The following is a 12,875-nucleotide window of genomic DNA, read 5'->3' on the forward strand; positions in this document are numbered from 1 at the left end:
TAACACATTTTTTTTTTTTCTCCTTGAGAAACAGTAGCCTGGAACTTGTGACCCTCCTGCCTCAGTTCAGGGATTAACTACTGCACTTAGTGGTTTGAAACGAGCTCTGGCAGTTTGATTAAAGAGAACTTTCAGTTTACTCTGCCATGCTTCCAATCATGTCAGTCTCCTGGCTCAGCGGCAGCGCATGCACACTCGGGACCTCTGCATGTTCTCCCCAGTTCAACAGTACTGCCACCGTACCACCGGGTGCTGGCTTTTGACCACGGTGGCACAGCACTCCATGTCAGATTTCCTCAATGCACAACTCACTCTGTCCTGTCTACTCATCTTCAGAGTTGCTTTGTACCAACACATGTATCCACACGTACTTTTGACTTTATTGATTTTGTGTATGTGTGGTCAGAGGACAACTCTGGGGAGTTGGTTCTCTCTTTTCACCATGTAGAGCCCAGGTATTCAACTCAGATTATCAGACTTGGCAACAGGCACCTTGATCTGCTGAGCCATTTCACTGGCCCCTTTCTATTTTTCATAACAAGTCGGAGTCTAGAGTTGACTGACTCCAAAAATGTTGTCTCTTCTACAGCCACCATTTCCCTGCTTGAGGTGCAGGACAAACTCCACCAAGGAAAGCTACCAAGATGGCCAGGCGAGGTGGGGGTGTGTGCGAAAAAAAACTGCATAGAAAAAACATCTAGATATTAAGAAAGAACTAGCCACATGTTTCTGGAAGATTCTAGAATGTACATGGTATTGACCTAGGTCTATCAAGAAAGCAGAAATGGGGGAGGCCCCTACAAGGAAGAGCAAAGTGTCTTGGCAGTGAATGAGGGATGCTAGGCTGGTTACCAATGGAAAACGAGGGTGGCCAAACCCTACAATCCTTCAGTCACAATCACCAGCAGAGGTGCCCGTGTATCTCTGGAGCAGACTGTCCTGGTGTCCCTAAATACTTTGCTCTTGACAGGACTGCTTATGGGAGGAATGACCCCTGTGAACAGCTGGGTCGAGCAGGCCCGAATCACTCAACTGTGCCCCACTAAACAAAGTCAATGCCTTGCATACGACCTTCCCACCCATGGGCTTTCTTCCTACATGAAAATTTTATGGTAGCATGCACCAGTAATCTTAACATTTGGAAATCTGAGGCAGGAGGATGAGTTTGAGATCAGTTTGGGCTACAAAGTAAGAGCCTGTCTCAAAAGATTTAAAAAGCTATCAATAGCATATACAAATATGTATATAAAACCTGCGGAGTCTAATCAGTGTTGCCCACATGCACATGAGTAGAAGGCTGTCCAATGTAGTAGCAATAACCTACTAGGGGCTACACTCCTTGAGAAAGCTGACTCTTTCCCCAGCAGCTGTTGACTATCTGCAACCTTTCAACTATAAGTGGGGCCTTGTGAACCACGCCTCCACCCATACGGGAATATTGGCTATATTGGCCCTGGCAGGACTTGTGTGGCAACCACAGCTTGTCCAGACACACTGTTCCAAGCAGGTGTCCCTGTCCTCTGACTCCTACAATCTTCCCACCTCTTCTGTGACATTTCCTGAGCCCTGGAGGAAGGCGATACGATGTGGATATGATAGCAAGCACCCCAGTCACTTATTCTCTGCACTTTGATCATTTGTGGTTTTGTGTTAGCCTCTGTCCACTGCAAAAAGCAGCTTCTTTGATGAGGGTGTGAGCTGGGCTGACCTAAGGATATAAGGCTAAGTATTTAGAAGCCAGCTAAATACTATCAGTTTAGCAAAATGATAGTAGTATGTTCTACCCTACGGTCAATGGTTTCTGGGAGAAGTATTGTCTCCCTGTGTAGAGATATCCCAATTAAACTCTATATCCCCTGCCTCCAACACCTCTTATAAACTAGGTTTCCATATACTTAGGCATTTTTCTGTCACTGGGGAGGTTCAGGTTCCCAAACACTCCTGGTGTCTCTCTGACTCTTCCTGGGGTTCTGACACCTGTACCTTGGCCGGTGGCCTGAGGTGGGGATGGGGAGATCCAGATACTCTTAAACACTGGTGCTTCTTTGTAAAAACTGCTCACTCCAAGCTTTGGAAACAGAATTTCCTGTTCTAGTTCAAATATAAAATGCCCATGGATGTCTACAGTAACAGTAGCTTAGCTGTGTGCAACAGGAAAGCCTGTACTAGAGGTTCCTCTATAGCAGAAGCAAACCTGGCCTTTCTGCATGGTGGCTGGTGGCTACCACACTCCCCGAGCAGAGCTATTGGGCTTTCTTGTCTCAGTGTTGCTGGTCCCAATGATTCCTAACTTGGTCCTAACTCTTTCCTAACTCGGCAAAGGCTCTGCATGGAAGATCCTCAATGTGGAGAGAATTAGAAACCCCAGAAATCTCTCAGGACTGTTGGTCCCTTCATGAAGTCCCGAGTGCTCAGCTGCATGGTGCCTAAGTGGTTATGGCTTCCAGGGTCACCAGCTTCCTGGAGCCCAAGGTTCTGCTGATCGTTACATCTTTACCATGCTGATAATGAACATACCACACACATTAGCTGGAAGGGGAGGAAAGCCAAGCAGCTCGGAGAACTCGAGTAGAAAGTGAGTGACAGACACTAGCCTCCCAGCAGGATTATGGTAGTAAGAAAAATCAGAATACTATTTTTTAAAAGATGTAAGGAGATATAAACTTATGTGACAGAAAAGAAGCACGTACGAAGAGGGAGATTTTCAGAGTTGAAGGTTTTTATTGTTGAGTTATTCTCATGATTTTGACAACTCAATTATGATAAACAGGCCCTATGAACCCGGCAGCATGTCACACTTGAATGCAGAGCTTTATAGACAATGCTGCCAATCAGGCTTGCTAAGAATATATTTTCAGTGATGAGAACATGGGTTAAAATTGAAATTACACAGAACTAAAATGTTATTTTTTTTTGGGGGGGGAGTACAGGGTCTCTCTATAGCCCAGGCTGATCTCAACTTGTAGCAATTCTCCTGCCTTAGCTTCCCAAGTACTGGGATGACTGGAACAAGTCGACCTGCCTGGCTCAAATTTAAGCTTCTAATTTTGAAGTACATATCAAGTAAAAAAATTTGAATTTCACCCTTAGATCACAACAGAACCAGAGTATAAGCAGCTTCACACCGAGAACGTCATTTAACAAGAGCACCTGACTCATCACCCAAACCTGCATACATACCTGGAAGTGAGGGCTGGAAACACACTTGGCTAACTGTCGAAAAAGAGGCTCCATGATCTTCACAAATTCTGATGGTTCAATTACATCTAGAATTTCTTCTAATTCATTTAAGAACATTACTTCTTTTGGACTGTGAGTCTTTGGCCAGTATTTGAGAAGAGCCATTACCACCTATAAAACAAAGAGGCAAATGAAGTGATGCCCAGAGATGCCCAAGAGGAAGATGTCTGTGCTTCCATTAGATGTCCCCACTGCCAAGTAACAGGAGACAATGCTGAGAACCAGCACTAGCATGCTTTTCTTTCATCAACAGTCTAGTTTTACACATTTTAATATCAGCTTAATGTGGCCCGTTCCCCCACCGATCATCAGTGGAGACCATACAGACTGTGTTCTAGTGTGGAAATAGGCAGTTCTGACACTGTTAGCAACATTCACACATATGCATAATCCACTTCTCAAGTTAACTATTTGTGAATATGTATATGTGCATGTGCATTTGCACATCACACACACACACACACACACACACACACACACACACACACACACACACTGTTTCCAACTTTGTTAAAATATACCAAAAAGAGTGTTGTCAATGAGGCAGATGTAAGTTTGCATTCACTGTAGGTGCTGGACCTGAGCTGGGGTCATGATGCTCTGTGTGATTACCTGGAGCTTAAGAACAAGTGCTCAGTCAGAAGGAAGCACATGGCAGCCATGGCCTTGATGGGGAGCAATGCTATTTAGTCTGAGTCAGGGAGTTGAATGCTATGAGGTCACAGTGCTTTCCTAGTCTGTGGCTACTGAACATTACTTACTCTCTTCGCCTAGGTCAGAAAGCTATAAAGAGTGTCTGCTGGGAAACTTTAAGTATCCTTCTATACAAAATGTCTTACCAGATTATACCAGCAGAAAACACTGGATCTGAGTCAATGAAGATTAACTAGTTTTAGAGTTTTGCTACCTTCGTTCGAATAAGTACAATGAGTACCAGCAGGTACATTGTCGTAAGGACACATGTGTGTACACACCCCTGCTCATGCAACTGAACAGGTACAACTTGTCCCTCTGAAGCAGCTGTGAGGCCTTGTCTGTGAGGCAGGTGCAAGATGAAAAACTAAAGAGACATGGGAAAGGAAGCCCTCACCCTGGGATTTAGTTTGAGTTTCCTGTTGGTTGAGGATTCAAGAAATCTCAACACAACTGGCAAAACCAAGGCTGTGAAGAGAGCACTCCTCTTCCGAAGTAGGCATGCCTCGTTGCATGCTTTCTTGGAGTCGGGGCTTGTGGCCCAGATTTGACAGTGTTAGCGTTCCCCTTTAATGCTCCAGTCTGAACAATGCACTGCATGAAGCCCATACTATGGTTTCATTTTTATATAAAAAAGTTCCTTTTCATCACATTTATTTTATGTGTGAATGTCAGAAGAAAGCCTGCAGGAACTGGTTCTCTCCCTTTCACCATATGGGCCCCAGGAATTGAACCCATGTTGTCAATCTTAGCCTCAAACACTTTATCCACTGAGCTACCTTAATGACCCACAAAAAGAAATTCGTTAAGAGAAATAAGCAAACAGTTCATACTGTTTATAACTTGGTTTAATTTTTAAAGTTTTAATATGTTTGTATGTATGTAATATTTATTCATTGGCTTTCCTGAGACAGTGTTTCTCTGGTAGTCCTGGCTATCCTGGAACTTGATCTGTAGTTCCAGGCTGTCCTGGAGCTTAGAGATCTGCCTGCCTCTGCTTCTTGAGTACTGGGATTTAGGGAATGCACACCACGGCCCAGCATGTCAGTGGTCTTTAAAGTCATGCAGGAGCTACACAGCACCACCAATTTGAACTGATTTGCCGGAAAACTCCTAATTCCTGAATCACCCTGGACTTTTCCTGATCTTTGGAATCGCACTACTGTGAGCAGCACCCAATCTTCTGGGCTGTGTGCGTGGGGCAGGACTCTGCAGAAGGAGTGCATGCCAGGCATTATAAGGCTAGACAACAGCAGCTTTAGGCTCCAGGTTCATGGCATGGTCCCTTCGTGGGGTGGGGGAAGCATGCCAGGAGTCCTTGAGTCCTGGGGAGCGTGTCCTTGTGTAAGGGCAAAGTAGTGGCTGCCAAGGCCGCGGGACATTCTATTAGCTGAAGGAGACAGACAGGCAAAAACAGACACAGTTGTGTAAAATCTCCCACAAGCCTCTATCCTGGCAACAAAGTTAATAGTAAATCTGTCTAATGTGCCCTGGACACGCTGGAGTACATGAAAAGTATCCATTCTACAGTCAGCTAATGCCCTTTACAGGTTGCAGTCTTTGAAGTGGAACACTGTGATGGGCAATTTAACGTGACCGTCAGTTTAACTGGTTTAAGGAACACGTAAGGCATCAATGAGGCACGTGAGGGTTTGTCTCTTTGGACTTTTCCAGAGGACTAACTGGAGGGAAGACTTGCCTGTGTGCTGGTGACACCACTAGGGGCTTGGGTCCTAGACTGAGTAACAATTGAGAAAGGAGGAGGGCAGCTGGTTCTGGCCTTCCCTGTTTTCTGCTTCCTGACTGCCAGGACCAAGGAGTCTAAGCTATACGCTCTGCAGCCCCAGCGCTGCTGTGCTCTCACACCATGAGTCAGACTCAAGCCTCCCCTACGTCATCTTTTATTGGGAATTTGACTGCAGTAACTGACATGACTTATATTTAAAGCAGTTCCATATGGCAACCAGGAGCCCCGGGGCAGCAAAGCAGGTCTCTGTGTGCTGAGTGGACACACTCCTTTCCAGTCCACACCTGCATCTTAACAAGTGTTCACCACTAAGTCAGACATAATGGCCTTTGCATTTTCATAAAATGGGCATTTCAAAGGAGGAAATTTGCTAGATGAGTCCGAAGGTTTTGCATATACTGAAGATAAGCTCTGCTTTCTGTAGCTGGACAGTGATGTTCTGTCATTTCTCAACAGGAATTATCAGACAACAGCTCGGGATGGAGCCACTACACCAAGTGTGCACGACTTGTAGCATTCTGTGCAGGGTCCTGCCAGAGGCTGGCAGTCAATGTCTATGTGACACAGCATGCTGGCTGTCTCTCCCTCCTGCAGTGAGGCTCACCCATCAGTCATGACACTGCATTAGTGGGACAGAAACTTTAGAACTGTCACCTGAGTGCAGTTCTGCACAGATGGCTGAGGAAACGGTCCATCTGGGCTAAATATGCCTGGGGTCAGGCTGGGACAGGGTCCAGCAGGCAGAGATGCTTTGGGAGGGAGAAGCCTGTCTGTGACAAAGGTGGATTAACACTTGGTGAATTCTCTAGCTATCACAGAATATGGGAAACACACAGACACAAAAATCATGAGATAAAACAGTATACCTTTTGTATGTCTTTGATTTCTTACTATAAAAGCAGTAGTGAGAGCAGGTGGAATTCCTTTTCTTTTAAAAGGAGTGTGCGTGCGTGTGCGTGTGTGTGTGTGCATGTTGGGCAAAGAAACCTGAGTGATCATGCAAATGTGCTCATGCATGCGAATGCCTGCAGAAACCGGGAATATGGTGTCTGATCCCCTGGAGCTGGAGTTACAGGCAGTTGTGAACCACCATCTGGGTGCTAGGAACCTCTGAAAGAGCAACAAGTGCTCTCAACGACTGAGCCGTCTCTCCAGCTCCTCTTTCTCTGAAACAGGGTCTTGCTATACAGCTGAGGCTGACCCCAAACTCATGGTAATCTACCCACCTCAGTCTCCTGAGCTACCACAGCTGGCTTGAACCATATACCTTAAACAGATGAACTGTGTGGGCTATAAACTGTATCTTAGCTTATTTTTAAAAAGTGAATTCAAATACTTATTCTGGCTGACATCTGACAAGACATATTTTGTTAACCTTGGTTACATTTTTGGCTGATTTTTAGTGGAGATGCTAGGAATTAAATTTTTAAAAAAAATTAGTCAAGATAGTTTAGTGGTGGTGGTGCACACCTTTAATCCTTAAAGAAGCAGAGGCAGGCAGATCTCTGAGTTCAAGGTCAGTCTGGTCTACAAAGCAAGTTCCAGGACAGCCAGAGCTACACATCACAGTGAAACCTCTCTAAAAAAACCCAAAAGAATAAAATAAAATATTTTTTTGGGGGGGCGTGTTTCAAGACAGAGTTTCTATGTGTTGCTTTGGAGTTTGCCTGGAACTAGTTCTTGTAGACCAGGCTGGTCTAGAACTCATAGAGATCCGCCAGCCTCTGCCTCCCAAGGGCTGGGATTAAAGGTGTGAGCCACCACCACCCAGCCAAAATAAAATAAAATTTAATAAAGATAAAATACCAATTAGAAATCCAACCCAAAAGTCAGCAGCCTTGCTGCTCAGTGATTGTAAAATAGTAATACCAACTTAGAAAAAACTTCCAGAACAGAAAGAATCCTTGAGTACAACAAGTGACTTAGCCTCTCACTTCAGTGCGTGTGAGTGAGTCAGGACATGTGCTGTCAAATATGGAGGACTGAACTGGGCCCAGGCTGGTGTCCACAGATTCTCAGATGCCATGTTCCAAGGATTGCCAAGCAGTAAGAGACAAGGTGGCAAGCTTGTTCCAGAAAAACCATTATTGCAGTAAAGGAACTTGCAGCCAAATTACCACACTCAAACTTCCAACCCAAGAGTGAGCATGCCGGGTGCTCAGGGCCCATGAGAGCACTTACTGGTTCAGTGAGGGTGCTGTCCTTCTCCAAAAACTGCACAACGCAGTACGCCAGCTGGAAGGGACGGGGGAGAGAGTGTCAGCAAGCCACTTCAGCACAGAAACGCTTCTATACCAACCTCAAACACCAGCCTGGGGAAAATGGCTGGGTGTGGTGGAAACACTGCGTAAGACCTCCACGACTTAACACCCATAATGCTCTGAGAGGAACTTCAGGGAAGCACCTTTGGGGCTGATGCTCAGTGGATAGATAATTCTTTCCCTATCGATTTCTGACAGATTTCATAGCTATGCTCACTCCCAAGAATGATAAAAACCAGGAGAAATTTTTCAGACACTACCAACAAATCAACCAAGTGTAATGAGGGATGTGTGTGTGTGCGCATGGCATTTTTCAAGATTAGAATGGGCAAGTAATATAATAACTGGAAAAATTTTATTTTGGCAACCTATCAGAAATTTGAGCTATTTATTCTTTATTTTCCCTTAAGATAGTTTTGCTGCAAGCCTCCTGCCTCAGTCTCAGAGTCCTGAGACTATAGGTGTGCACCACCATGAACAGCTTTTGTTCAACAATGGATATGATAACAAGCCAACTGGATCTGCTGCCATGTGATGCCTACCCGACAACAAGTGGATATTTCCTAGGAAGCCAATGCTATTCAATTAACGAAAGAATGTCCTCTCTGTAATGTATCCCATGCCACCCACTTCCAGGAGCTCTCAAGAATGAAATCTCCATTTGATTTTTAATTTTTAGACAAGGTCTTGATATACATCCCAGGTTGGCCTCAAATTCATGATTTTCCTGCCTCAGATTCCGGAATGCTGAGATTATAGTTATGAGCTATAAGCTTTGATAAGAATCTTTGGGCTTTGTTTTCTTGCAGTGTTGGGAACAGAACCTAAGACCTTGCACGTGACAAGTACTCTCCTACTACACCACAGCCCTTCCATGTGCTCTTCTTCTCCCTCGCTTGGGGTACACGTGTGTGTATGGGGGGTGTAATTTTTATGTTATTTTATGAGTATATGTAACTGTGCACCAGGGACATGCACTGTCTACAGCAGCCAGAAAAGGATCCACTGGGACAGAGATCACAGATGGTTGTAGCTGCCATGTGAGTTGTGTCTTTATTCCCGCGCCTCCACGCCAGTCAAGAGAGATATTTATGTTGGGGTCCGGTCCAGAGAGAAATAACTTAGGGTCCGGGCAAGCACTGGACCCTGACAGGTGCTGGGAAACAAACTCAGGCCTCTGGAAGCACAGCCAGTGCTTTTAACTGCTGAGCCAACTCTCCATCCTTCTGTCCATGTGTTCTTAACACATATGACATCCTATTCTGTGTTCAGCTATGTGGCAGCCAAGAGTAAAGGATTATGGGCTGCAAATGAGAGTGGCCACCCTTTGAGACTCAGCATAGCTCAAATTCTGTCTATTGGAAAGCAGATTCAAATACAGACAGACAGAAACTAGTCAGGAACCAGCAACTAAAGTTGCAGCACAATTATAGTTAGATTGCTGCAGTTTAAAAAAATCCAGTTTGTACAAGTTGTCATAGGTTTTTAAGACATTAGGTTTAGAACATGTTGTAAGAAGCCTCTTTTCCTCTCAAAGTGGACCCTCCTGTCTCAATACAATCTATATTCTGGAGATTCTCCTGAATCCCACCCCCCACCCGCTGCCCTTCTCTTCTCTTCTCTCTCTCTCCTCTCTCTCTCTCTCTCTCTCTCTCTCTCTCTCTCTCTGAGACAGGGTTTCTCTGTATAGCTTTGGAGCCTGTCCTAGAACTTGCTCTGCAGACCAGGCTGGCCTAGAACTCACAGAGATCTGCCTGCCTCTGCCTCCTGAGTGCTGGGATTAAAAGGATGTGCCACCACCACCCAGCTTCTTTCTTTTTTGTATGCATAAGTCTGTGTGATGTTTGTGCATGTGCATGTGCAAGGCTACAAATGTTCATGTGTGTGAACGCACGGAGGTCAGAAGTCGACATCGGGTGTTTTTCTCGATTCTTTCCACCTTGTATCATTGAGGCAATGTTTCTCTCACTGAACCAGGAGCTAGCTACATTGTCAGTCTAGCTAGCCAGCTTGCTCCTGGGATTCTGCCTCTACCTTCTGAAGTTGGACGCACAGGTGGCCTAGCACATCATGCTATCTGCCATTTATGGGAGTTCTGGGGATCTCAACTCTGCTTCTCACACTTGATGACAAACCCTCTTCTAGTGATATGGGAAAGGAATCACTCCCACAAACGGTTGGACCACTGCAGAGGTGTGCAGCTGTGCTCAGCTGGCCTTACCTGGGGATGGTAGACACTCAGAGATTTCACTTTGTGCAAGGGCAGCAACACCTTTAACAGGAAAATCTTGTGCTCTTCCTTTAGTGGTAAGGCAAATCCATTAATTATACTGTGAAAAGAGAATTCAGCTTGAGTATTTACACATTCCAGATTATAGTCAGGTATCTTGTTCTTTCAGTTTTTGTTTTCAGCATGAAAAGCCAATGGACAAAATATTTCAGAATAAAGAGGACACTGAAAGGAACAAGAGCTACAACAAAAAGGATTCCAGGAGCATAGCCATTTTAATCTTTTTTTGTATTGGGACTTAAGTTACAGCACAGGGGGAAGAAAACAGCAGGGAACTGAGCAGCTTGGGGGACAACGATGAGATCCAGGTGTTCCCACCCAGTACTTTTCTTTAAGGCGTCTACATTCCTGGGGGTAATTCCAGATCAGTATCCTCGTGTGACCTGGAGTGTCCCTCCACTCTCACCTCCACCACTGAAGGGACACCAAACTGAACATTAACTGGCCTATCTACATGGTTTTGTGCTCAGACAAAGAGAAGAGATGCTTCCCAGAGCCAGAGTCAGAACAATGGTAACTTGGTCCTCCAGTCATGCTGCCACCGTACCCACCAAGGGTGGCGAGCACACCTGCAGGGGACCCTGGGTGAACCCTGTGTTAGAGGAAGGGTTGAAAAGACAGTGTGGTAAGACTTACACTTAACAGTCACATCACTCCTGACACATGGCAGAGGGAAACACCAGAAGGAAACTCAGCTTTCTTTCCAGTTCACGTGAGGAACTTGCCCAAGGTCATATGACTGGGAGAGGCACCCTCAGCCCTACTAAGTAAGCCATGCCTCGAGGGACAGACCAACCTAGGTACAGCCATTTTTTTCAAATCACATCTTTAGCAGCAGCTTGAGAGGGACCAGATCTACCAGACAACAGTTTCCTTATGTGTGTGTGTGTTGAGGGGGGCACACAAAGACAACAGGTTCAGAGGCTGTCGGGAACCACTAGGTTCTATATATACTGGGTGTCTTCACTTTAGAGCAGCTCAGAACTTTAAGGTGCTAATAATGCCCATGGATTCCCCTAGAGGCACTGGGGAGAGCACTGTCCAGGTTGACCTTCCTCTCAGCTCCACTCCACGATGAAATCTTTTGGGAAATAGTGGGTCAGGGAATCTTATATTATATTTACAGGCCATTTAAAAAAATAAGTAAAAACTTTACTCAGTTTAAGATGATAAAAAATTGAATCATAATATATATATGAAAAGTTGACAGGTTGAGACAATTTAAAATACTAGTCATTTACTCAACACCTCATGTATATAACCTACTCTTCAAATAAGCTTGTAATACCAACATTCTTCTGTAACTATTTTTAACACTACTTGAGGGGAAAAAGTTGAAATTCCATAGCTTCCATAGTAATAGATTGAGGTGTATGAAGAGGGCTCTGCCTATGGAGCCACAAAGACGGAAGCTGTTGTTTGTGCACTCTGATCTGTGAGTTATTCAACCTTCCTTCTCCTTACATGAAACTCTCTTTCCGTCCTTTCAGGACCTGGCTTGAACAGCTGTGCTCTGGGAGGAGTCAAAGTCAATGAGTAAGATCATCTGGTGTTGGCTCTAGCTGCAGCCACACACTGTCAGTTTCAGGAACTTACCTTCCCAGTATTTCCAGTAATTCTGCTATGCCATTGTGATGCTCTGTCTCATAAATAAACCTGGAACATACAATGTGTCATCAGCACTGGACCCTGAGTAAAAGCTGCAGACATGACAGCAATCTGAACAAGGAAATTCAAAGACTACAGGAGGAACCGAGGAACCAGCAGTGCCGTGCTGACACCTTTCAGGGACATGTTCAGGTGCTTTCAGAACCCACAAAGCCCTGAAAGCCTACAACGGAATACCCTTGAGGGCAGACAGCCGGTGTAGCCCAATTTCTTCCAACATTTTATTCTGAAAAATTTCAAGTATCCAGGAAAGCTGAAGAAGTTTCACAGCCAACACCTGTGCTCTCACCTGTGCTCTGACCAGCAGTCTCAGGCTATGGCAGTCTGCATGCTGTCTGCCTTGTGCTCACATCTATCCAGCCTTCTATCCTAGCCTCTAATCCATCTTGTTTCTTTGCAGCTTTTCAACATGAGGTGATGTCTTACTCAGTTTTAAACTAGAGGCTCCTCCCTATGAATACTGTCCCTGCTTCCCCAACACCAGTTCCAAGTGCAGTCCACTTTTCTTCTTCTGAGTGCTCTCTGCCCATCCTACCCGACACAGGCTCCTGAGGGAGCTCTGGAAATATGCACCCCACTCTCTGTGCCAGCTTGTCTCCCTCCAGAAAAGGACAAGGACTTCCTGTGAATGTGTTCCTGATGCTAGGACCAAGCCTGGCATCTGTGTAGTTCTTAAACAGTCTGGTGAGCGAACTGGGGACAAGAATAGGGAACAGGGGCATGTCTACCAACCCCTGCCCCACTGCAGGAGTCCCATGGAAATTGAACCCTAGCTACTTGGTTGTTGGTGGTCTATAGCAGCAGGGTAGTGCGCTCTGGACATGTGATGGTAGAAGTGGCCCCCACCCATCGGTGAGAGAGCCTCCCTCAGCAGCTGCTTAGTGAAGTGTCTGGCCCAAATATCAATGTCCTGAGACAAACTTACTAGTAACCTTAAAGTACAGAAGAAGTAAGTAGCCAGGCAGTGGTGATGCAT

General features: G+C 45.3%; 1 protein-coding gene across 10 annotated transcripts in view; it reads right to left on the bottom strand.

Annotated features, from left to right (window-relative positions):
- Positions 1-12,875, bottom strand: part of Ppp2r5c (protein phosphatase 2 regulatory subunit B'gamma) — a 135,619-nt gene that overhangs the window by 17,844 nt on the left and 104,900 nt on the right. For all 10 annotated transcript variants that reach the window (XM_057783167.1, XM_057783166.1, XM_057783169.1 and 7 more), the window contains 4 exons: positions 11,828-11,887; positions 10,163-10,271; positions 7,862-7,915; positions 3,181-3,351 (listed from right to left, as the gene is read on the bottom strand). In XM_057783167.1, coding sequence (XP_057639150.1) covers positions 3,181-3,351; positions 7,862-7,915; positions 10,163-10,271; positions 11,828-11,887 — 394 coding nt within the window. The remainder of the gene's footprint in view (positions 1-3,180; positions 3,352-7,861; positions 7,916-10,162; positions 10,272-11,827; positions 11,888-12,875) is intronic.

This window comes from Chionomys nivalis, chromosome 10, assembly GCF_950005125.1.
Source record: "Chionomys nivalis chromosome 10, mChiNiv1.1, whole genome shotgun sequence".
NCBI classification, from domain to species: Eukaryota; Metazoa; Chordata; class Mammalia; order Rodentia; family Cricetidae; genus Chionomys; species Chionomys nivalis.